Here is a 26,835-nt window from a genome sequence, read left to right as displayed (position 1 = left end):
ACATTGTCCAGGGTCCTTGCACCGCCTACACGCCCTGCCACTTCACATCTGGACTTTGACAGCTCCTTGTACCACTAACTGGAGGCTTTCCTTTCCAGTAGACATTTTGCAAAGGATAACATTGGGCCCAGAGAAAAGCATTGGGAGCAAGCTAGGCACAATGGCGACTCACGCTGACTTTGCCTACAGTTTGACAGCTCCTTTTACCCAGGTCCATAAGCTTTCTTCTTGTGCTTATCCTATTAAATATGATTGGACATTCACTTACAGCATGTTCGTGTATGCACCTCTAGTCCCCACTTAAGTATATAGCCATGGCTTTTCTGCCACGGTAACACCTTGGAGAATCCGGCAATATACGGAGAGGTCCTTCAAACAAGGTCCGGATTGATCTTCCGGAATCTGATACACAGGGTCTAGAAAAATTCTTTAAACATACGCATTGCCTTCAAATCAGCCTCCCTCACCTTCAAGGCAATGAGAAACTCAAGACATCAGAGGCCAACACATCATCTGATGGCAGACCAACTCCAAGCTCAAAACCAAGAACTGCGGGAAAGAGAGAAAAAAGGAAACATGCCTTCTGCTGTCACAACCTGACAACTTGCATTAGGGATATGCCCTCCACCCCACACTTCAGGAAAGGACTGATCAAAGCAGCAAGGTCACTAGTATGTGTCAAATAATTTCACTCATGCATACACAAATGTTACACCATTGCCCCAGAATGCCAGCATTTGCCATTAAAGACATACCTATGGTGGGTTTGCTCAAAAAATCATTATTTGCCCCCTTTAAGGAGAGGCATGTGTTTTTAAGGTGTTGGGGGGGGTGCTTTAAGGACACGCCTCTGATGGCTTTGCCCCAGCATGGTAGTATCAAAAATTGGGTATTTTCCCTTCTTTTTTGTTTTTGGGGGATCAGTTTCCAATTGGGAAAAATTAGAAAGTGCAATACAGAGAATGGGAAACGCATTACCCCTCTCTCCACCTCTACAACTCTACCTGGTGACACTTGTTTAAAACCTCACTCAAAAACCATTGTGCAACAAAATTGTACAACAAAATTATCTCAGACACGAGACATAAAACAATATGTATATATATAAAAAATATAACCTTATTACATATCAATACACATATATATAATATATATATATATATAAAACATCATATAACATCCAATTCACAAATAAATCAGAGTCAGACAATTCAAAAAGAATTCAAAGCAATTTAAAACAATCAAATACGATGGGGTTATTCGGTTGTGGTTATGTTGCTGTACTGTAATTCATCATCACTATCGTGGATGTATATTTAACACAACACAGGGTTGAACTCTTAAATTATTTCCTATGAGAGTCATAGATGACAGATCTTGTTTTCATTTTTTTTCAAAATCACATAACACACAGAATTAGCTTCAAATAAACCTAAAATGGCTTCTGATCATCAAGACTTATTAGTTCCCAGTCTTATAGTCAACATGTTTCGGCCATAATTATCTATTAGACATTATCTGTAGTGCCTTTTCAAAAGGTTTTCTTGGCCTTCTTCAGGACAGGATTATTTATTTTGTTGATGCATTTGTCTTGTATACCCCTTTGGTATTAGATGAGTTATTGCAACTGAGTCAGGGCGTGAGCACAGTAATCTTTCAACACTTTGTTAGCAGAAGAAATATTTTTCAAATAGGAGCCTTCTTTCTTGGTACCCTGATTTCTTGTGGTATCTCTCACAGTCTCTCAGGATTTAGTTACTGAACAGCCCCATCTAGATCGAACAGCGCTGGTTTGCCTTTTTGGTCTGCAGATCTTGTATTCTTAACGCAATCACCCAGAAGCGTATTTTCGTGTGGCTTGCTTCTTATGGAGAGTAGTGATTTTGATGTATGTGTCTTCAAAACACGTTTTTCATATTCGTCTTGCCTTTATGCAGCGTTGATCCCAGCACGGAGTTTGCAGCATCCCTTGTTTTCTTTACTCTTCTCTCGAGAACCCGAAGGACATGTAATGGTTTTTCCCCAACATGCAACCAGTTGCCCATGTAGTAACGTACCTATGATGGCTTTGCCCCAACATGCTAGCATTTGCTCATGTATGAATATGCAATATGTTACACTAAGCATAGACATAGTTGAAAGACCTTTAGACATAGTAGAAGGACCTTTATTCACTGTGGTGGAAATACATCTTTCTATTATGTCTATGCTTAATATGATAGTGTGCACACGCCTGAAGAATGCCCCGGGGTGGTAGTGCTGCCCGGTATAAATCAACATACCATTACATAAGACGCATACATGCTAACCCTCCCGATTTAGGCAGGAGACTCCCGACTTTTCTATGAAAAATATTGCTATTTTTCACATTCTCTCCCACCTAAAATAATTCTTTCCCTTATGCATTCATATTCAAAAATGTTGTCTCCCGATTTCTCAGATGAAATCTCTCTCCCAGGTGAGTCGGAATGTTGGCATGTATGTAACCTAGCATAACATGTACACGTTTTTCAGCATTAAAAGGTATTCAAAAGGCATAGGGGTGTTAGTTAAGTAAATTCCCTGCATGATTAAGTGTTTGGTGGTATTACCTGTGCTAATACTGCCAAACTCTGTTAATAATACCGCATGCAATAAAATTCTAGTGACCAGAAGGGTCTGCATGATTTCAAGTCATGCAGTCTTCTGTTAATCCCTCTTTTGGAGTCCTGTGGGACTACATGGGAATTGATAAAGCATGCAGAAATGAACGCATATCGTAATTAGCACATATACAAATGCTTTTGTGTGGCAAGATGAGTTTTGGTAATGAAACTCATGGTTTGGCAGAGTGGTAAAACGTCTAGGATTCTAAAATATGGGAGTTACCACTGCCACCAATCTTGTAATCAGGCCCTTGGTCAAATTACAGCCTGTATCACCACCACAAAACATGCTGTAATTTGGCAGAGAGTACTTAATGCTCGTATATGTAGTGAATATCATTGAATGCTTAAAAACCTGTGCAAGTAAGGATTTGTCAAGTATAACATTAAGCATAGACATAGTAAAAAGACTTCTGTACCATGTGATAAATGGAAGTATTTTTATTAGGATGCTTAATGTAATAGTGTACAAAAACTACCTTTTACATGCTCCCCTGAAACTCTTGCCCTCTACATGCATGTTCAGGGCCCACAGCATCTTCTACATTCATCTCTCCAGCCGGCTGCTGCCTCACATATGGAATCCCTCCTCCCGTAAAATTTAACAGGAGCTGTGATTTTTCCATTGAGTCCAATGGCAGGGGAATTTTCCTAATAAGCGGGTAGTGAAGAGTGTGGATCAGAATTTAAGGGTTAACAGCTGCACTGAGCTGCCTAAAAATCCTACTTGTCAGACATACCTCATTGGTGCCTGAACACCCCACTCCCAGGTATAGTATTATGTCTTCCCTTGTACTGCACCCTGTTGCTTGCAAGCTAGGTTTAATCCTACCCTGGCCGAAATCAGGCCTTGGCTTTGCCCCAGTCATAGGTCCTCCAGTGCTTTATCTGCTACTTAGGTACTAGGATGGGTCTTTTTTTAGGTTAAGCCAGGCTCTGGTTTTTCGTTATGTTCTGGAAAGGCACAGTAAGTGATGGAAGAAACCATCATTGAACCCACGTAACCCCATCGGAATGCTGATGCAGAATCAGCAGATGCTGGTGACGGGACAGAACCGTTCTGAACCGCTTAGGACTCCATACGGAGTTCCTCAGGGTGCAATCCTTTCGCCAGTGCTTTTTAATCTTTATATGTAGCCACTGGGCAACCTGATTGCAAAATTTGACATAGATATGGATCGACACACAATTGTATCTGAGAATTTCTTCTGAGAAAGATAATATGTCCCGTATAGGTGAGTGTCTAGTGGAGATTGAAGCCTGGATGTTAAAACAATTTTTTTAACGTAATCAGTCCAAGACAGAATTCCTTTTAATGTCTTGTGCTGGCAACCAACCCATCTTTTAAATTGGTTCTTACAGGTGAAAATCCCAGCTTCACAGTCAGGATTTTCCCAGCTGGTTAAATACTTGGACGTTACGTTATATTCTCGACTCACTCTGATACCACGTATTTCTTCCGAAGTAAAATCATCCAACTTTCACCTTTTTGCAGGGAGTGACACCTTTTATTTCACCTTGTCCCTTTCGCGCCTTTTCTCTCTGCTAGCCACATGCTTCATTGACTCCTTTAAAAGTTGTCTTCAACACTGCAGCCCGATTGGTGGTGGGTGCCAGGAAACGTGGTCAAACGGCACTGATTGCATTCAAAGTATTACATACAAAGCAATCCATTGGCAAACCCCCAGCCATCTGGCTGAGAAACTACAAATGCCAAGGGGCTCGCGAGGTCTCAGAAGTCGCTTCTCTTCGTCTGCAAGTCTGTCACTTCTGTAATTAGGTAACACCTCTCGGGATTTTATTGGTATGAGCTTTTGTTAGTTTTGAATTTGCATATATGTAGTATCATGTTTTATACTTTATATATGTGAAGTTGTAAAGCGCTCTGATGCATGCCTGGGTCGCGATATAGAAGAGTTTTAAATAAATAAATAAATGCCCACAATGCCGTCTATAATCTCTGATAAAGACCTTGTTTGAGCGCATCTTAAAATCATTCACTTTTGTTTCGTTGCGCAGCTCCCTGTGCTAATAGCCGTATAGATCTTGACAGAGGTCATGATTGGTTGGGGATAATGACCCTTCCTCAATTTATATCCCTCGGCTTGGCCTCGGGCATGAGTGCCCCCTCCCTCGGTGGTGAAGGCTTCATCAGGCCATGTGTATAACTATCCCTCCCATCTGCACACTTCTGCCGTCTAATCGCTGTCGCTCGCTGAGTGTTGTCTCGGGTTACCCCAGTTGCTCCCACACATGCCGCTGGCACAGTGTGCTCTGCTCGTGTTCCACATCGCAGCTGCGCGGGGCGCAGGGGGAGCATATGGGCCCGTGCCCTGGGCTGTGCCTGCGCAGAGCAAAGGCGACCCCTGGTGGATCACGCGCGCCATTTCAATGGGATGGAATCATTACAACACCAAACATCCATCCTGTGTCTTATGTGCGAGCAGCAGTAAACTCCTGCAAGCAGTGGGGGAAATGGAAACAAGTTGGTGGGGGATCCCACAAGGGCCGGGGTGGAGGTGGAGTTTGGGGGGCTGTGTCCGAGGAGGCGGAGTTTAGAGGGGACGTAGTTGGCAGTTGACCTCCGATCAAAGGAAATGTCCAAAATAATAGTTTATTTTTGTATTTGTATTTATTTTATTTATATAGCGCCAGTTTGAAGGAATGAATGGCCATGTGCAACTGTGGGCCATTTTTGCATTGGAGCCGAGACAATTTTATGCCCCAGTCCAACCCTGGCAGCCAGTATGCAGACGCGTAAAATGTGCCCATCTCATCTTTCACAAACCACACCTTTACTCCGTGCACGAACCAAGACAAGACCAATTAAACAGGGTCACCGGAGCAGGCACACATTAAAATCTGGCCACTAAAAAATGCAGCACATCACATAATATACAACGTATCTGAATTGCTACATTTTATTGAGGTCAGATGTGAATGTGTGCTGGCTCTGTGTGTCTCTCTGGTGTTTGTTGGTTGGTTATACAAATAAATATAACCAACTAAGAATAAAAACCAGAGAGATGAAGGAAACGGGTGCACAATGAAAATTAAAGCACCCGAGGGGCGAGTACAAAATAACAAAAATGCTCTGTGCAGTGTGCACAGTCCGCTTGCACCGTGGGGCAGATTAGACTCCGAGCCCACCAGGGTGGGGGCTCAGAGATCTAATCTGCCCTGTGCGAGCACTGTGCACAGAGTACATTGCAGATTAGACTGGGGGCTCGGCAAGGAGCTGCTCTGCCCCCCTCCGCCGCGGGCTCCCTCTCTTTTAAGTGTAACCCAGCGCAGAGCATGGGTTTGGGGGCTGACTCTGGCCGGATCCCAAGATCCGGCTACACATCTGGTGCCAGATCTCAGATCCGGCGAGAGCGGCCCAATGACCAGCGCTGCCTGCAAGTGACTTCTCACGAATCCCTGCACCTCCCATTATGCCATCCTAGGTAGCTGTGTGTCCATATCCGTTTGAACAGCAGGGAAAGGCGGGCTGATGTATTGCAAAATCCTGATATTTCCCAGCAGGGTGCTCAGCCCCTCAGTCTGGTTCCTCTGGAAGAGGGGTTCAGAATCCTTTGGCTCGCTCAATGTTTTGGACTACAACTCCCATCAGCCTTATCCAGCATAGTGGACGATGAAGGTTCATGCAAGACGTAGTTCAAAACATATGAAGAGCCAAAGGTCGCAGACCCCCTGCATTGGAAGAAAAGTAGGATTTAGACCCTCTATCATCTTCTACTTCTTATCCATCAGCAGTGATTTTTGGATACCGGGGCTTGAGCCTCATTACTCCATCTTCTCGGGTTGAGTATGTCGTGGAGGGTTAGGATTCTTCTTGGTCTGTGTGGACTTGTCACAGTAGGGCAGGTTTCACAGGGTCTTAAAGGGGTTTGCAGTGGTGGCAGTGAGTCTTCTGATCAGAGGGTTCGGATCCAGTCCTTGGCAGAAGTTCTTACTCAGCTTCGCTAGATGTTCGTCCAACATCTCGATGTCCAGGTCTCTGTGAAGGTCAGCTGTCCTTGTGAAGATTGGAGCTCCAGACGATATCCGCAGGGCCAATGGATTTAGACCAGTGGTATTCAAACTGTTTAATACTGAAACAACCTCCTCCCCCTTGAGTAAAAATACTGTTTAGCGCCCCCACCAGTTAGGACTGTTTATATTTTCTTTAAAAAGCGGTCACCGCAATGCCTTTATAAAGAGCCTCGCACCCCACATTCGGAATGCCACCGATTAAAACCGAGTTGGTCACATGGCCCTGCTTCAGAAAGGCTGGGGAAGAGCCAGTCACTTATCAGACAGAGCTGTCAGGGCAGACAGCATCGGCCACAGGCCAGTGCCACTGCCGGGCAGAATTGGCTGGGGAAGAACAAGTCACAAGTCAGGCCAGTGCAAGTGAAAGGCAAATGAGGCTTTGTCTTAACAAACAAGTAACAGTCTGTAGGGGTATGTGGTCTGTTTCCTTGCTTCCCCATCAGGGGTCCGACGGAATGGAAAACACTACCTGTAAGTGTAAGTCACCCTTATCCAGTGGTAGAAGTGTAAAAAAAAAGGACGGAACGATGTTCCTCTGCCCCGCCTTTTTTTCTGCCCCATCCCTTTTTCTGCTCCCTTCAATCCTCCATACTCAGTAATCCCCTCCCTCAATTCAAACCCCCTACCTGTGTCCTTCCTTTCCTTCCCTCCACCCCAAAAGCTGTGATTTTCAAAAGTTGTCCCAAGACTAAAGAAAACGCTGTGAAAGAATATACATTTCAGTGACCCCATGCGTGTGCCATTGGCCCCTCAGCATGCAGCTTTATGTAGCCTCCCCTTCACCCAGTATTCGGACCTCAGAAGGGATATGCCCATGACATGGCTATAGCCACTGATGCGCCCCTCCCATTACCTGCAAAAACCTTTGTGCCTACACAAGCACCCCAACATCTACACCAATTCCCAGAATGCTGCGCGACTGCCTGGGAATAGGCTTCATTCGCAAGCAGTTCATTGAAATAACCAAGGTTGGCCAGGAATTGCGAAATAGCACAATGTTGTTTGACACAGGGTTGATAACACAGAGCATAGGTTCACGTCCCCAGCAGGGGAGCTGTTATTTTCTTTTTTAAGTGGCCTTCCTACCATCCTGGAACGGTTCGTCCAGGTCACATAAAGTAAGGGAACTATGACTTCTTTCCTTGAGAAGTAAGGGAACGTCGTACCCTTTAGTTCCCTCCAACTTTGACCTCTGCCCTTATCCTGAACCCCCTGTCCGGCTAGCTCGTGGCTCTGTTGTTCTGCCCAGCTCCTCTCCATCAGCGTTGAAAATAATATTAACAATTCCTATGGCACAAACAGCAGCTGAATTGTCGGGTGGCCGAATAGCCCCCTGGGGGCTTAACAAAGTTTATTTTAAGAGCTTTAAGGAACTTCTTTTATAGTCCCGGGGGGAGTGGAGGATGAGTTGGCCCTGACAGAATTAACACCTACCCGTAGGTCACACACATATCTCTGCAACTGCTGCATTATCCTATCGAGCTACCCTACTGAAATGGAGCATGCAGCCTGCAGATGTGGCACTGGTCTACGGTGCGGACGCATTAACCCACTGAGCTACAGTACAGCAGAATGCGGTGATTCGCGTACAAGCCCACGCAAAATTGATGTTTCTGAAAATAGACATCCGGTGACTGACATCCTTTCCCAAAAAAAGCCTATGTCTGTATTATAACGAAGTTCCATTTCCCGTTGCCTACATTATTCATAATTCATGGTAGGAATATGTACCAGTCCCGTGTTACTTTAAGCGAGAACCATGACAAGCAGGTGAAACGGATGATTCAGACATGAAACGCAGTCTCAGAAGCCGGTACGTGTAAGGTCACGCAGACCAGACTGCGAGGCCCGCCCGGGGTCCCATGTCCTGGCTACTCAATGCCCAGACTACATATGTGCTCTCCAGCACTGCACTTGCTCACACAGTGCTGCGACTCCCCTGTGTTCACCCAGGCCTTCTCGAAATAATTAACTATTTATGTCGCCACCACACAATCTCAGGAGCTGCATGCTGCTAAGATAGCTCAGTGAGTAAAGCACTCCCTTCCGATTTAGGTGTTGAGCCTGCAGTCGTTGGCTAGAACCGTGCCAGTGCCTACTCTGCCCCTCGCCCTTCCAAGGGCTATACAATGAGTATCAATACATTAGTTCCTCATTTAGAGGACCTCGGGGGAGAACCCACCACTGAAAGGTTATGGAGGGCACACAGAGCGAGATATGCACAAGACCTGCAGTGACGCATGCGAGGGGCTATTTTGTGCCGGCGCTGCGTAAAGGCTCCTGGATTTGCAAAGCCTCCGATTTTCCTAGGAGGGGAACTGTATGATGTGAGTGGATCTTTGGCTCAGGAGTGGCCCCACTTTTAGGGTCCCACCATGCCTGGGCGTCAATGCGGGTGTGTTTATAAAATGCAGAAAGGACAGGGGAGAACATTCCGCTCTACTCACCCCCCTAGACACCCACCAGTCCGGCCCTACAGGCAGAAAAGCTGGGTGAGCTCTGGGAACTCTTAACTGAGGGTTCGCTTTGGGCTGTGGCGCCCCGAAGTACACGGGGCCTGCTAGGAGCTTTTCGGAAAAGCTATGATGGTGGCGCGTTATTTGCATAGTTCAGATTTGCCAACCCTTCTTTACCTGGCCTGCAGTTACCGTGTCCTGTTATTAGGACAGCAAGGAGCGAGGGGGCTGGTGGTAGTGGGGGTGGGGGGTGAGGGGGGGAGCTCTTGAACACAACAAGAAAGTAGAAGCAGGTTACCAGCTAACATTTGCAGGTCTGCTTCTGGCATGAAGGACCTCTTGGTAGAATGGGTGCCGCTGTGTGTGTTATTGTTTTGTTTGGGTTTTTGTGGAGTGCTACTTACTTCAAAGTGCTTGTAGGCCCTGTGGATACTGTCAAGGTAGAAAGATGCCTTTTGCTGGCTGGGGTGAAGACTGTGTGACGAGTGCTGTTAGATAAATGGGCACGCATCCCTCAGCAGAGGGCTTGAGGAGGTGGTCCACGTTGCATTATTGCACCTGCACTATAAGGTTATGCCCTTATAAATTCATAAATGTAGGTTTCAAAATGCAAAGAAAAATAAAATATGGATTGCATGAGCAGCCCACGTATGGCATCGAGCACCTTGAGCTGTTCATGGCCGGTGCAGGTCATGCTGCAGAGCTCAGTTGTATAGAAGGTGTGTGAGGAGCAATTTAATAACCAAACATCTAATGATGCTCTGTGTGAAATGATGCTCTGTGTGAGGAGCGAGTGCCTAACCTGTTTGCATTGCGGTACTTGTAGTATTGAATTCCACTAGAGTCTGCAAACGGCCGAATGCAAGGATAGGATGCAGGGGCCCATGCACGATTCACAAGGGAAATGGGACCAGGGTCGTAATATCAAGGACAAGTCACCTGATTTGATCATTATTTGTAAACATCTGTGCAGCTTGCTATTAGGCATTATGTGAATACAATGTGCAATAATAATCATGATAATGCCTTGAAAAAAGCAAACTTTTTTTGCTTGTGAATCCTGCAAACAGCTAAAAATTATATACATCCCATAGGGGCCATGTTCCTTATCAGTAGAGGGCTCCCACGCTTTTGTAAATGTGCTTTTACCCTGAATTACTAAGGGTAATCCGTACGTGGACCCTTCCCCCCCCCCTGTGCCTTAGAGAGGCACAGCTTCACCTCCCTGATGAGGCCAGACTAAGCTGAAACTTGTGCCTTAGGTTGCTGATGGTACTCTTGTTCAGAGAATTGACTAGCATTTTGGTGCTAGACTGTCCAGGTGTGCGGGACCAGACTAATATGCAAATGTATATTTCTCCTCTGTGAAAGGTACAGTGAGTTAAAACGTGTTAGTAGCCTCTCCTGGGTGGGCACCACCCAATAGAACAGGTTATTTGAGACATGCGTGTTCTCAGTAGATGGGCTCCCACACTTTTGTAGCTAAGTGTTTACACTACACTTTCTTTAACACTTTACTCGATGAACTCTAGGCCGTGGTGGGGACTTCCGTTTAAAAATTCAGACGGCCCATCACAGTCATCACATCAGGCATGAGCAATTTTCCTTAAGGTTTAGAACTTGTCCCACAAAAGGGCCACTGAAGATGGACTTGCCTCCCATGACCTATTCCCATTAATTCCTGCCTGCTGGATAGCCCAGGTCTGTCACAGAAGCAGTTACTTCCAGCGCATAGAGAATGAAACATTCATTGACAGCAGAGTACGAGGCTTTAATTTCGCTATCCATTGTACAGATGGCTGCCTTGTTCTCCAGGCCATCGCTTTTTCACACTCTTCCACCTGCCCTCCCTTTAGTTTTGCCATCCATTGTAGAGATTCCTCCCTTCTTTTCCAGGCCATCGCTTCCTCACACTCTTCCATCTGCCCTCCCTTTAGTTTTGCTATCCATTGTACAGATGCCTGCCTTCTTCTCTACGCCATCGCTTCTTCACACTCTTCCATCTGCCCTCCCTTTAGTTACGCTATCCATTGTACAGATGGCTGCCTTGTTCTCCAGGCCATCGCTTTTTCACACTCTTCCATCTGCCCTCCCTTTAGTTTTGCTATCCATTGTACAGATGCCTGCCTTCTTCTCCAGGCCTTCGCTTCCTCACACTCTTCCATCTGCCCTCCCTTTAGTTTCGCTATCCATTGTACAGATGCCTGCCATCTTCTCCAGGCCATCGCTTCCTCACACTCTTCCATCTGCCCTCCCTTTAGTTTCGCTATCCATTGTACAGATGCCTGCCTTCTTCTCCAGGCCATCGCTTCTTCACACTCTTCCATCTGTCCTCCCTTTAGTTTCGCTATCCATTGTACAGATGCCTGCCTTCTTCTCCAGGCCATCGCTTCTTCGCACTCTTCCATCTGCCCTCCCTTTAGTTTCGCTATCCATTGTACAGATGCCTGCCTTCTTCTCCAGGCCATCGCTTCCTCACACTCTTCCATCTGCCCTCCCTTTAGTTTCGCTATCCATTGTACAGATGCCTGCCATCTTCTCCAGGCCATCGCTTCCTCGCACTCTTCCATCTGCCCTCCCTTTAGTTTCGCTATCCATTGTACAGATGCCTGCCTTCTTCTCCAGGCCATCGCTTCTTCGCACTCTTCCATCTGTCCTCCCTTTAGTTTCGCTATCCATTGTACAGATGCCTGCCTTCTTCTCCAGGCCATCGCTTCTTCGCACTCTTCCATCTGCCCTCCCTTTAGTTTTGCTATCCATTGTACAGATGCCTGCCTTCTTCTCCAGGCCATCGCTTCTTCGCACTGTTCCATCTGCCCTCCCTTTAGTTTCGCTATCCATTGTACAGATGCCTGCCTTCTTCTCCAGGCCATCGCTTCCTCGCACTCTTCCATCTGCCCTCCCTTTAGTTTCGCTATCCATTGTACAGATGCCTGCCTTCTTCTCCAGGCCATCGCTTCCTCACACTCTTCCATCTGCCCTCCCTTTAGTTTCTGGGCCATCTAATCCTCTAGCTGAAGGGAGAGATGCTTACCTTTACCTGCCTTTCTCCGACACCCGGCTTTGCGTGCATCAGTAGCCAGTCCTGCATTCAGTCTTTATCTGAGAAATCCTAGGTTAAGGGTGTAGCTTCAAAGCTTTTCTAAAAAAGTGGGACTTTGACAATTTTCCAAGACAAGGTGACATAGTGTGACAAACTGGCAGTGTGCTCCTCCCCTCAAAAATAGGACTTCTGGTCACAATGGTACAAATAGCACTTATAATTGAGGCACCTTAGAACCATAAAACACCACATAAAGGTGCCAAGGAGGATTTGGGGATGAAACAACCCCCGGATGGGCCGAAAATCCCACACTTTGGAGGCCAATCCGGAGCAACCATAAAAGGATGGTCCTTTGGGGGAGTGACCTCCGTTGGGTGGGATGAAGACATAGAGCCAAACCATGTCGTCTAGAGTAGGGTGTATAGTCCCATTGATGCTGTCTTTTGTAGCATCTATCCCTCATTCCTCCAGTTTAGAGATGTTTAGATTCTTGCCACTCTCAGGATTCGTGGTTTAAACCATGCACCATTTTCGTCGGCCATCTCTCTACTCTGTCTGACCTGTTTTCATTATTCTGGGGATGTGGCCTCCAGGAACAAGCACAATTCTTCACCTGTGGACTTTACAGGTATTGTAGATGTAGCCTTATAGCTGGATTTAATATTCTGGACGCAGCCTCTAAACACGGCATAATCCGCCACACGCAATCCCACTAAGTGGCATGTGTAGTTGCCACACGGCCTCCCCTTTTCCATAGGTAATACCTCTCGTTGTAGACCCCATCATTCCTCTCGCGCTCTCTGTGGTCTTCTCACCCTGATTACTCCCTTCAAGTTCGAAACAGCGTGATGGCCACCGTAGGACAGCTTGAGACGTATATACATTTGCGTTTGTTCCTTACTAGCATTGGCCATTTTTATTGCGCACTGAATTTTAACCCGATTAGTCTATCGGCTCCTGCAAACCAACTGCTCAGGAAAGGATGGCCAAGCAACGCGCTGGCGCTCAGCACATCATGGGAACCGAGGGCCTTACTCTTATGAAGGCAGATGTAGCCTAGGGCTTTCTGCATGCACCCTCCAAGCGAAGAAATGTCTGACCAAGACATGTTACTGTGCACAAACTCATTTTAACCCTTGTTCCGTTGCTTCCTCTCCTTGCAGAATCTTTGCAGCTGATTGCAACCGCTGCCGAACACTCCAATGCAGCAATACGGAAAATGGTGAGTTTGTCCTTCCGGTTCATGGAGCATGGTGGAGTCTACCGTGGTGTGCCGAGAAAAAGACAGCAGTCTGTGTGCCCGATGTGGGGCCATCCAAAGTGGTCTGCCTTTGTCAGTGAGTCACAGGATGGAAATGTGGTTATGTGTGTATTCTGTGAGTGTAACGGTTGCGCAAGGGCTTCTTTACACATCTGCAGCCAGACTCATTAAAAGACTGCGCACATTTGACCGCATCACCCGACCCTCATCGAACTGCACTTGCAAGCGTGTATCATCTTCAAATCCTGTTGCATCAGCTACAAAGCTGTTATCCTGAAATCCCCAGGATACCTCACTGAGAAACTCAGCATCTCCGGAGGCCTGCTATCCACCAGAAGTAGACTTAAATTGCGACAGTGCTCGAAGGAAAGAACCGAAGACAGGTCTTCTCTGTCTATGCACCAAAACTCTGGAACCTCCTCCCGTCGACATCAGACTTTCCCCATCTCTTATACACTTCAGAAAGGGGCTCAAGATCTTCCTGTTCAAGGAATGGCTCTTCCTTAACACCTAGGTCCACACACCCTGCACTCCCCACCCTTCCTGAGACTCCTTGATCTGCTCCCGACTGTCTTCCCCCATGCTGCCAATTGCCCATCCTCCCCTGTTAGCTCCCTGCTTCTTTTTTCTCTGCGTCCCTCACTGCACTCATCCCCCTATGATTGTAAAGTGCTGCGTTGTTTTCCAAAGCTAGGTGGGTGCTCAATAAATACACTAATAATAATTCATATAAATTGTCTTGTAGAAGATTGTGATGTTTGTGATACTATACGTTCCTGCTTGTGTTGTCACTCCCGGGCCGAAGCAGAATATTCATTTGTATTTTATGTAGCGATTTAATCCAAACCGCTTTACATAGACATAGTCACATACATGACTATTAGTTATGAAGGTATGAGACGTGTGTGATGTGTCTGTTACACGAGGATTGAGGGGTGGAAGGGAGCTGGTATGCTGGTGGCTAGTGATTTTGTGATTGTCATAGCTTTGTTTGAAAGGTTAATGGGGGGAGGAAAGGAAGGGAAAACAAACACAGACACACATGAAAGACTTTGTCTGAGACCAAGTCTTAGTCAGTCTGTGCTACTTTTTTCAGGAAAGGATGCACAACCTTCTGAAAGTCTACGAGCTCCTGGGGGGCGAGGAAGATATTGTCAGCCCAACCAACGAGCTCATCAAAGAAGGCCACATCCTCAAGCTCTCTGCCAAGAACGGCACCACACAGGACAGATACCTCATACTGGTGAGTATCGATGGGGATGGGCCTGGCCCATCCAAATGAGTTAATTTCATTGATTAATAGGGTGCCACAAGACTCTCCCAATTTGAAGAACAATCAAAAGTTAGCAAACCAAATTCTGAAAAAGAAGAAAATTACGGCAACCGAGGACGAGACAGATTCGTAGACCCTCCCAGGACTTAAAAGAGCTACTTTCGCTACTAAGAGGCCCCAGAATGCTCCACAGGATAGCAGGGTTTATTTTAGGGACAACCACTGTAGCACTGTATTTGGATGGTTGGAACCTTTGTTGGACTCCTGGCATCTTGAAAGTCATTATGTTTGTGTCATGTGATTGGGTAATAGTGGGCTTCATCATACAGAGCTTCATAACGTTGTGTTGGGAAGTCATATTGTGTCTCTAACATTCTCTATCTTGATGGGAATTGAGAACCGCTATTTTGATTTTGTGTCCCAAACATGCCATTTGATTATTAGTATTTAGTTAGACCCCCTGACAAACTGGCCTGGCGCCTGCTCCAGAGGCAGTACAGACTCTCTGTCCTCTCTAAGAAGAGAGCCAACACCCAAGCCTGTATCTCTGCGGCATCAAACAACTCGGCCGAACTTGTCAGAATCTGCAAGGAGCTGGCCAATCCTGCTGCAGTCTCTACCTCTCCTGTTCCCTACCAGGCCCTCTGCATGGCCTTGGCTTCTCATTTCATCACTAAAACTCAGGACATCCTGTCCACCCTCTCTGCCTCTACTTCCTCTTCCTCCTCCTCTACCACTCCCGGCCCGTTTCTCCTCCTCCTTTCTCCTCCTTTCCCCTGTTCACCCCAGAAGATGTTTTTATACAAGTCTATTCTATAAAAGTCTTTCACAGCAGGTTCTCCCCTGCTCATCCAGAACCATCAAGGACCACATCGACACCCTTACTCCAGCCTTGGCTGATTTTGCAATCACTGCTTTGCCACTGGAACTGTCCCCTCCCACTTAAGCACTCCCTTGTGCACACCCTTCCAAAGAAGCCCTTAGCCGATCCTTCCTCTCCGGCCAACTATCGCCCAATCTACATCACTGCTTTCCTGGGCAAACTCTTGAAAAAGCTGGCCCAGCTTAATAGGTATTACCCAAATTGTTTGAACACAATTGTTCGAATTACCGAATTGACCGAAAGTCGAGGGTCCGAATTAACCTTTGCACAATTGACCACACACACATATATATATATTTAATATTTAATGGGGGGTTGCGGGGGGTTTCCCCCCGCATATATGTAATAATTGACCTTCACAATTCGGTCAATTGTGCAAAGGTCAATTGTAATTCGAACAATTGTAGTTCGAACAATTCGTATACATCCGCTTAATATGCATACTGAATCTATTGGTTGTCTCCACAACTACCAATCTGGCTTCAGAACTGCCAGAAGCATGGAAACTGCTCTCCTGAACACCCGTGAAGACCTGCTCTCCAATCTTGACTTTAATATCCCCTCTGCCCTCATTCCCCTCGATCTATCCTCTGTTTTTGACAAGGTCAACCATGCCATTCTGCTCAAACGCCTCCCTGACAACCTGGGTATCACCAATCAGGCCCTGGACTGGTTGACATCCTTTCTCACTGGCCGACCCGCTCAGGTCCAACTGGGGTCTTTCTTTTCTTTTATTTCTCCCTCTACTCCCTCTACTTGGGGTGTTCCCCAGGGGTCTTACTTCCCTCCCTGGATTTTCAACCACGACCTGGCACCTCTTGCCCACTGCATCGCTACTTTCTGCTCCAATTTCCAGTGTTATGCGGATGACACCCAGCTCACTTTCAGGCTCCCCTCAGCCCCCTCTGGTCCTTCTCTTATACCAAACTTGCCGCAAATCACGAATGGTGTGCCGCCAATGATCTCTGCCTTAATGCCAGTAAAACTGAGATCCTCCTCATTGGGACACCTGCTCCCTCCTTTCCACTCTCTCTCTCTGGCTGCCCACTCTGGGCCCTCTTCATGCTCCTTCTTGTGAGGCTAAGAACCTTGGTGTCCTCTTCGACTCCACCCTCTCCTTCTCTCCTCACATCACTGACCTCTCTAAGAAGTCAAACTATCGGATGCACCTCCTCAGAGGTATTCTTCCTTTTCTCACTTTCCCCCAGAAGCTCGCTGTCTCCAGAGCTCTGGTCCTCTCTTGGCTGGACTACTGCAACAGCCTCTTTCTAAATCTGCCTACCTCTACTCTTCAACCTTTACATCTTATCCAGAACAGGACGGCAATACTTGTCTTGGGTCTCAAGTCCAGGAATCGTATTTCTCCAGCTCTAAAATCTCTTCACTGGCTACCCATGGCTGCAAGGTCAAGTTCAAGGCCCTCTGCATCATCCACAAGGCTTTCTGGGGCCTGGGACTGCTCTAACTCCAACTTTCTCTTCCAAAACATCTTCCTTCTCAAGCTCTCCGCTCATCTACCTCCAACTCTCTGAGGGTCAGACAGTTCTCCAATCAGAGAGTTGGGGGCAGATCTCTCTCCTCAGCTGGGGGCCATCCTCTGGAACAGCTTCCCTGCCTCTCTCAAACTTGAGCAGAACCACTCCGGTAGCAACTCGAGACCTTCCTTTTTTCGCTTCTGCTTTCTCTCTTCCTCTCCCCTGCTGATGTACCCACTTGCTCCGCGGACTGGTCACCTGGATACCCTCTGAGCACGGGCCTAGGCTCCTGTATGTCCAGTTGCCCTTGCACTGCCTCTGGGCTCCCCTAGCACTTAAGGGTATGTACCTGTAACACTGCAGTCCTTTCTCTATGCACTTATAAGCCACCTGCTAGCTGCACTTATTGAGTTACCTGCACTTCTCCCTTCCCCTGCCCCCTGGCACTTCTTCCCTCCACCCTTCCCCACACTTGTGAAATCTGAATCACACAAGGCCTAGTAAGATCGTTGTTTTGTCCTCCTTCTGTTTCCCCTCCTTGTCTTGTCGCGCCTAGAAACACTTGTGTACAAGCGCGTTATAAATGCCATATCATATCATAACCAGAATTATACATTAGAACAATTTCAGATTTCAAGTTGCAAGCTTCTAGCCAGGTACCAAAAGTCACTCTGCCCCTGGCATGAATGCTAGTTCCCCATAAGCACACTGAATATCCATTCTTACTCGAAAATAGGGAATTTTCATTCGCCATTGGCTCGTGGAGTGCAAGTTCCTAACTGGAGGAATGGGGTTGTGTAACATCAGTGACGGGTATTTATGGACTCTCCTTACCCTCTATTATGAATGTGTCATGGAGACCCATTTATATGTGCCAAGAGTTGTGTTACGCAAGACCCATTTTACATTTGAAGGGTGAAAATACTGCATTTGTTCCTTCTTCTGTCTGGCCTCTTTAAGTACTTAAGATCTTTTCTAAACCATGTGTTTGTGAAAGTTCTGTGTTTCTGGTTAGGTGACATTGCCACTGTCCTGGGGTATCTAGAGTGGAAATAATGACGGCTTAAGAAGTGCAAGATGGTCAATATCTAACTAATTGTGCCAACTCAAGAGCTAAAGTCACTTTTATTTCCAGTTCAATGACCGGTTGCTCTACTGCGTTCCCAAACTGCGCCTGATTGGACAGAAATTCAGCGTGCGGGCTCGGATCGACGTGGATGGAATGGAGGTAGGTTTGTGACCCGCGCAATAGTTGGGGGAGGGGTGTTTAAAGATGGTGTCATTTGAGTAGGAAGGTGACATTTGTTTCTCTTTCTCTTTCGCAGCTCAAGGAAACCAGCAGCATCAACCCAGCCCGAACGTTCCTGGTCTCTGGCAAACAGCGGTCATTGGAGCTGCAGGCCAGGTAGGTTACAAGGTTCCATGTAATAAAGTCCCCGCAAAAATGTCCCCTGTCAAAAAAGTCACCGTTTGTTGCAGAGGTATTACATTTTTTTTTTAATGGGAGCAGGAGACATCCCTGCAACCCGTCCCCATACATAATGTCACCATATATAATGTCGCCAATGGCTTTTCCCGGCAACTTTATGTATGGGACATTATTACCTGATACCGGTTACAAGCCACACTGAGTGTGAATGCTTTTGCGATTCCGGTGGCCGGTGTGATCTCCCTTTTTGGTATACTTTAAAAGTATGTCCACAACCTTAAAGTGAGACCGTTTGACAGAAACAGGAGACATTTCTCGTCCCCAAACACCCGCCTGAGACCTAACGTATGTATTTCTTTTTCAGAACTGAAGAGGAGAAGAAAGACTGGATTCAGGTAGGATACCATTTTAGCAATGTTGTGTCTCTATGGGGGATCGTGCGAGCCTTGGCTTGTGGATGTACATTCTTGAGATAGGCTGGCAGGGCCCAATATGCTATTCTTCTCTAAATGGTAATGCCCATATAAATCAACCTTATTTTATTAACCAAACCCAATGATGCAGCTGCTGCTAAACTGAAGGGGGGCAGAAGATGCTGTTCAGTCACACACCAACTGCAATCACTGGCATGTGATCTGGGGACAACACTCAGAAAGAGGCAGCAATCAATGGGGGATACTAATTGAACTGCCAATTAATAACAGCATCAGCGCTCCCCGGATAGCCCCCCATCACAGTTAGTGAACTACTTGATAGGGGGGCATTATCATGCCCCCTACTACCGTACCCTCTAAGATGTCATTACTAATGTTACAGTGGTTCTGAGTGACAAAGAAACCAGGAAAGGAGCACCACAAGGGGGTAAGCCCCAGAAGTGGGAGGAAGCCCCAGATATGTTCAAAGGGAAAATGCCTAGTCCTCAGACATCATTTGTGCTTTGTCACATTCATGGGGTGCAGGACCAGTGTGGGTTGGTTGGATTGGATCAGACACCAACCTACTCATTCACCACGGCTCCGAAAGTATTCCAGACATGGTACACTAAATCCTGTGGAAAATGAGGACCTACCGATCACAAGGCTTGTGGACCCTGTGCTCTGTATCCTCGTGGATGCTGGGAAAAGAGGAGTATGTCAATGGGGAGGGCAGAAAGTAACAGGTGCCCTGGCCAAGACCGAGTGTGCACACTCTGAAAGATCAAGGAACATGCAAAATGAGATCCATGCCAAAAAGCAGGAGTGGGGAAGGGGGACCCTGTGGGCAGGAAGGCAACCATCCTGCCACAAGGATGTTGTGGGGGAGGTGGGAGAAAGCACGGATTGGTCGGCAGGCCGGCGTTGTAGATAAAGTAATGCAGTTGAAGGAGGATCCCTCTTTAGGCAGCCGGATGAAGAACCAGCAATGGCCCAGCCACCTGCCCTGAGTTTGACAGGTTTGGGGGAATTAGAACGTTCTATCTGATAGGTGGTTCTACCAAGGCTGGGGCTGTTTATTTGCTGGTTGTATGGTTTATCTGTATAATGTAGTTCTTTTTCACTAAGGCAAGGTTCCAGAGCAGAATCCAGAGAGCAAAGAAATGAGAGACATGGCTAGCAAAATTTGAGTTTATGAGGTAACAAAAGAGAATAGCTGACTTTAGTCGAGCATACAGAAAAGAGAATAACTGTACTTGGTCCTAGAGTGGGCAAGTACACTGGAGAAAAAAAGGTAGACCTTAAGGAAAGGCAAAAGGAAAAGGAGAGACAAGGCTGGGGAGAACCTGAAGGAAAGCAAAAGGGACAAAGGTTCAAGAAAGGGGGCATAAGAAAAGGAATGAGGGGTGTAGAAAGTGGGCTTGAACAAAAGGTTTATAGGCTAAAGAGCGATACATTCGCTAATGTTAATTGTAAAAGTGGACCTGCCTTGAATAAAGTTTCCTTTCATCAACAAATAAGGAGTCTGAGAGATTGTTTTAGAGCCACCCCCTCACAATATGATTACAACAGAGCAGCCCAGATGATGTGACCCATAGAGTGAGAAGAGACTCCGGAGCAGGGCCGAAGAGCATTCGGAAATAGCAAATGTAAGAGAGACAGCAAAACTAGCCCTGAAGAAGCTCACCTTCATGCCCATGATGATGTATATGGACCTATGAGTGAAACACACGTAGGCTGTTCTAGGACCATAATTATATGAAAATGTACTGAAATAAGGTTATAGCATTATATGCTGTTCTAGAGTACAAACCATTTATTGCAATAATGTGGAGGCTGTTCTAGCAGTATTCATATAAAACATTGGTTGCAGGGTGTGTGGTATTTAGGCAATAAGATGTACTGTAATTACGAAATGGTTTAAAGGTCAAGTCAGTGTTATGCCTTCTGTAAATGTTTTCCATGAATGAATTGAAAACAAATTAAGTTGTAGCTTTGGGACATAGATTTGGAGAAATTGAAGGTTATATGTGAAAGTTATCCATGAATTAATTGACCAGAAACTAAGTTGGTGCTTTGGAACATAAAAGTGGATAAATTGAAGGATATATGAATCAAGTTGATGGTGTGAGAAATTGGTTGTTGATTGAAAAAGTAAAGTTGATGTAATCGTTCTTGTGAGAATGAAAAATAATTAAGTTGATTCAATAGTTTCTGCAAAAGTGAAGACATTAAAAACGTAATAAAACTCGGCATGCATGGGTAAGTCTTGAAATTGCACCATTTTTAAATATAGAGCACGTACAGGTATAGTGTTCTTGAAGTGGCCCAAATGCAGCAGAGGGTCTAAAATATATCAACAAGTGAATACATTCTTATTTCAAATATTGGAGCAACCAGGATCAGAATAGGCACCTGTGGTACTTGAAGAGACTGACACATAACTGACTTTCCCCAGGCCTTGTGTCATTTCAGTAGTAGGTAAAACAGACCAGAAAGCTTGTCCCTCAGAATGTTTTGAAATAGCCAATCAAATGTCAATTTTCAGATCTCCTTTTAGAGCAGCCCCCCTCTGTCTTCAAATGAGAATATGGGTTCTGTGCAGCATCACCTTTCCAAATCTTTTGTTCTTCATTCCCTTCCAGGCAATACAAGTCACCATCTTCAAGCATGAGCAGACACTAGAAACACTAAAACTAAACTCATCGCACAGGGAAGACGACCAGACACCGCCAAACTCCCCGGTAGGTTCAAGTGAATTGAAGGTTCACTGCCTAATAACCTGTTCTTTGTAATCAAAATGTTTCAAAGGGAGGGACATGTGCTGGCACCCTGCACTCCACTCCTGCTAACTGTGGGGAATTGCCCCCAGAACAGGCAGGCCCTGAAAAGCATGAGAAAGAATATTTTCTAGAAAAACCTTTTGTGAGGTAAGATTTTCATAATTATGATCAATATTCCTGGCTTGTGTCAACCCGAGAACTTTTTGCTTGGTAATTATTTGACCTTGTCCCTAGGTGAGTGGGAATCTTTTTTCCCTCTCCCCTAGTCTTTTACTCTTTTTATTGGTGACCGTTTTATGTCTCGCCATAGTGAATGCTTGAAGTTATAGTTTCCTATAACTTTTGGGCTTAGTCTGGGTTGCCCCTTTGGGCTTCTCTGTTAATTTCTCTTTCATATAGTTGGGTAAACAGCTGTGTCCAAGTAGTAAAGAGGGATTTCCATCCCTTTACATTTTGTATGAGTGAGCCAGAACCTCCACCTTATGTGAAGTGATGGGGGATACAATGCATATCCTTTCTTGCTTACCTGGTAACATTTTGTTACAGTTGCAAGTTTACATGAATGACTGGTGGCAGTGGTTTTACCTTTATGACTGTTAGTTTTTATTACTTGCAGGCTGTTAATTCAGCTTTGGCAATGCACAGAAGGGCCACCATTTTGCTAAAACGGTGGGCTCCTTCTTTTTCGCCATTTCTTGTGTGCTTTCTATTTCTTCCCCTGCCATTCTAGGTAGGAATGATCTCATTGGAAGTTTTGTTTTTGGGTGGAATCCTTTGGATTCTCTACTCAGGCTCCAGAATGTCTGAGGAGGAAGGACGTGAGGGAGGAGTCCAAAACTCTGCAGCTCTTTGTCTATACCTTGCCTGAAAGGAACCAACTCCCAGTGGGGAGGGGCTGGTTGTGCTGACTGGACAGCCGACCACCCCTTCCTGTAAAATGCAGGGAGAGAAAGCAGAAGTTGTGCTGTAGTTCCTGCTAAATACTCTGAACCTGGAAGCTGCTGACAAGTCAACCACTAGAGCTGAAAACAAAGAGGAAGATGAAGAAACGACAGCCGTAGCAATTTCCTGCGACCAGAGAGCCTTCTGTGTAACTGGAGCCTGCTGTTACCCTTCCTTGCAAGCAACTTGGGGATCCCATAAAGGACGACCCTGTCCCAGAGCCTAGTGAGATCTACTAGACTCAAGAAGACCTGCATTTTGAGCCATCCCACGACATACTGCAACCTTGCTGGGCTGCAATACCCCAATACCATGGGACCTCAAGCCATTATGCAGTGCACAGTCTTCTGAATTCCGAATCACGTTGAAACTTTGATGGCATCCTTTTGGACCTCCAGAGGCTTGATTTGAATCCTTGAAGTCCCCTCACCAGAGTGCTGGACCACATTAACGACGAGAATCCGACCAGCGATTTTCAGCGATATTCAGTCTTCTCCTGGCCCTTGAAAAGGGAGCCAGAACCACATCCAGCCATGACAAAACCCTTGCATGGAGTCTTCCCCATTGATCCCTGCTGCAAATTCCATTCAAGTGTCCTGTCTTCAGTCTTCGGGACAAGAAATTAATTGTCCAGGTTTTTGGAACCTTTCTACCACTATACAGTAAAATACTTACTTGTCTGAACAGCTTTCCTCAGGAACTCTGACTTTTCCTACATTTGTACCTATCCTGACCTGTCTGTTGGCCACTAAAGAGCTAGTGTCCCCCTCCTGCCACTGAGAACACACATGCTCCAAGAAAAGGGAAGGACGTATAAGTTTTGGGCCTTTTGCCTAGTAAATGCAACAAGTGTTTAAAAGTTACTTATTTGTAATAGAGTTGGTTTGGTAACTGTCCCTCTGAAATATGCAGTTACACAAGTTCTTACTATCCTTTGAATGCATCCTGCCATTCTTAAAAGTGTATATAAGGTGATTTTACTGACCTGTGAATTGGTTGCCCCACGTCCCGAAATTAATGCTGTTGGCTTCACCTAACTATTTCTTTAGAATATATGTGTATAGGCTTACCAACTGGGTCTTGCTTCCCCTCATCTGCTGTACAGCCTGTCCAGAATAAGTCTGCCCTGTGTTTTACTTACTTTGAATAGCTGTGTGCAATTCTTAATAAGTGTACTGTGGGTTTTACTAACCTTGGTCTGCCTTGTGCATTCCTAAAATAGGTTAGAGAGTTATTGGTTACCTCAGTCTTTGTTCCACTGATCTGAAAAGCAACTGCAATTGTTTATTACAATATTAGATCTTACTCACCTGGTATAACTGAGTATTTTCGTGAATGTAGTTATAGGTTTATATGAATTTGTGTTCCACTATTCAGAAATGTATCCTGGTAACAGGTTGGATTACTATGTCATTTGTTAACTGGGTGTCACTACATAACGGACAGGGTCTACTACCCTTGAACTACTGTAAGTAATCTAAAAGTAACTTGCGGTTTTGCTCCCCCTGAATATGTGTGTTCTATTCTAAATGTGTATGATTAGGTCTGACTTGCCTAGCAATATTGTTAGTTATTCTGCACAACGTATGTGATTTGGTCTGTGTACCTTAAGCATTGTGTTGTGTTTTTATATGGTCTTTACGATTCTATTACAAATTACCTACCCACCAAGATTTACCAGGATTTACCTTGGCCTATTTCTATTTATTTCAAAACAGGTAGCAGGCGCTCCTCTCCAGAAAGAACATGGCATGATAACCTGTTCTGAGATGAGAGTTTGCAGCACATGCTTTTTGCTCACTGTACCTTTCACAGATGGGAAATATCCATTTGCATATCAGCCTTTGTCCCGCCCACATGGGCAGTCCAGCACCGAAATGCTATGGCAATTCCTCTCTGAACAAGAGTACCAACAGCAACCCCATACAAGTGTTTCAGCCTTGTTGGGCCTCATCAGTGAGGAGGAGCTGTGCCTCTCTGAGTACAGTGAGCAGGGAGTCCACGTCTGGTTGCCCGCAGGTAACTCAGGGTGACCAACCCCAAGTTCCTTGCAAATACTTCAAAAAAGGTAGCAGGCGCTCCTCTCCAGAAAGAACATGGCATGATAACCTGTTCTGAGATGAGAGATTGCAGCACACGCTTTTTGCTCACTGTACCTTTCACAGATACCATGTATAGTGCCATCATGTGCAGTAAGACGTTGAACAACCTCGCTTCCAAAAGTTAGAAATAATAGAATTGTGTTCCGTCAGGAGTAACATTTCTGCTCCCATTCATAGGCAATAGTGATTGTCTTAGGCATTTCACCTGTGACATTTTATAGATGGCAATGAAATCAAACAAATTTAGAAGGTATTGTGTGGGTGATGAGGCCTATGTAATGGTTGTAATGGTTTCTTGGATGTGGGCTCGAATCAGTCATTAATCTAGGTCGGGCTGGTGATTTATGCATTATCTCCTGAGGTGTACCAACTCTACAGAAAGGTGTATCCTAAATAACTATGCTGCTGACTGGCAAGAATATGCAATGGTAGTGCCACTATATCTTATGTTTTGGGGTACATGGGCATAGGAATGTAGCTATCACTAAGCTCCACCTTGATCAGAATTTCTTTTTCCTGTATCATGCAATTTAATGTCCATCAATGTGACCACTCTGAATTTGTCAATTTTCATGCGCTTGTTTAGTTGTCATAACTTGAGGATTGACCTGAGTGTGGAATCTTCACTCATCACTTAGAATAGAGACCATCCACCAGAGCTCACTGTTGGTGGAGTGGTTACTGAACAATAGCAACACATCCTTCATTCTTTAGGACTGTTAGCCATTACAACACACCACAGAGCATTTGCAATAGACTAATCTAAAATATACAGCACAAAATAGTTAACATTTTTCTCTTTACAGTAGCTAGCCATTATCACAAAATGTTGTGTGCATCTGTAAAACTGTCTGGAGGACACAATTTTACCCTTGGATCACCAAATTGAATTTGTCATGGCAAAATTAACTAGCTGAGAATCAGTGCTGGGAGACCATAACAGTGCTAAGTGCATGCTCCTTATCCTTTGTGCACCCAATGTTAGTAATTCAGCTCACCTTAGATTTCCTGTGATCCTCTGTCCAAAAACCTACACTAACCCTATTAACAGTCTACAAAAGGATTCAGCAGCCAAATGAAAATAGTACCAGGAGAATGGCTCTCTTCTCCCGGTGAACCAGCTAGGTATGTATCTCTTTCTCATCAGTCTTTTTGCTCTGGTTTCTAATTCAACAAAGAGTATGGTGAGGAGAATGACTCCCTTCTCCTGACTCATCTTGCACAGCCTTGAGGACGGTCTTGGGATATTCTGTGACAATAGTCCTCAAAAGTCTCTCTACTTCTTCCTAAGGGCTTCTGAAAGCTTGCTTTACAGTTCCAGCAATTCGTTCCAGTCTTACGACGTCATTAAGATTATCTCCAGATATCTCTTGTTGTCTAGGATCCTCTTTAATCTTACTTGGATTATCACTGTGATGAGGGAGAATCTTTCCGATGCACTCTTGTTTTTTAGACCTTTGGATATCACTAATGTGATGATGGAGATCACTCCCAAGGCTTTCTTGACATTTGGTTCTCTGGGTGTCACTACTGTGATGAGAAAGATTACTCCCGAGGCTCTCTTGACTCTTGGTTCTTTGGGTATCACTACTGTGACGAGGGCGATTACTCCCAATGCTTTCTTGACTCCTGGGTCTCTGGGTATCACTACTGTCACAGGGGAGATTACTCCCCAGGCTTTTTTGCCTCTTGGTTCTTTTGTTATCCCTACTGTGACGAGCGAGATTACTACAGAGGCCTTTTTTATGTCTGAGTCCTTTCTGGGGCTCACTTTGACAAGGGAGATCACTCCCAGTATCTCATTGGTTCTTACTTTCTTCAACAGTGGTACAGTGATGATGGAGAATGCTCTTGACGTATTTCTGACTCTCTGTATCTTCCCTATAATCACTGTGACAAGGGAGATCACCCACAGGGCAACTTCCACTCTCTGTATTTCATTGGTAATTACTGTGACAAGAGAAATTACTTCTGATGCAACTTCCGCTTTCTGTTTCTTTTTGTTAATTACTGTGACATGGGAGATTACTCCCGATACAACTTCCACTCTTTGGGTCTTCTTGGTAATTACTGTGACAAGGGAGATTACACCCAA

At 45.5% G+C, this 26,835-nt stretch overlaps 1 protein-coding gene across 3 annotated transcripts in view; it reads left to right on the top strand.

The window, feature by feature from the left end:
• The window catches only part of FGD1 (FYVE, RhoGEF and PH domain containing 1), a 481,771-nt gene that overhangs the window by 405,267 nt on the left and 49,669 nt on the right, over positions 1-26,835 (top strand). For all 3 annotated transcript variants that reach the window (XM_069645326.1, XM_069645324.1, XM_069645325.1), the window contains exons 9-14: positions 13,343-13,401; positions 14,537-14,683; positions 18,207-18,299; positions 18,397-18,476; positions 18,865-18,895; positions 21,559-21,657. In XM_069645326.1, the coding sequence (XP_069501427.1) occupies positions 13,343-13,401; positions 14,537-14,683; positions 18,207-18,299; positions 18,397-18,476; positions 18,865-18,895; positions 21,559-21,657 (509 nt within the window). The remainder of the gene's footprint in view (positions 1-13,342; positions 13,402-14,536; positions 14,684-18,206; positions 18,300-18,396; positions 18,477-18,864; positions 18,896-21,558; positions 21,658-26,835) is intronic.

Source organism: Ambystoma mexicanum, chromosome 2p, assembly GCF_040938575.1.
Source record: "Ambystoma mexicanum isolate Mex_15411 chromosome 2p, UKY_AmexF1_1, whole genome shotgun sequence".
In the NCBI taxonomy this organism is placed as follows: Eukaryota; Metazoa; Chordata; class Amphibia; order Caudata; family Ambystomatidae; genus Ambystoma; species Ambystoma mexicanum.
Note: the sequence above shows the minus strand (reverse complement) of the source record. Positions and strands in the feature narration are given on the sequence as shown.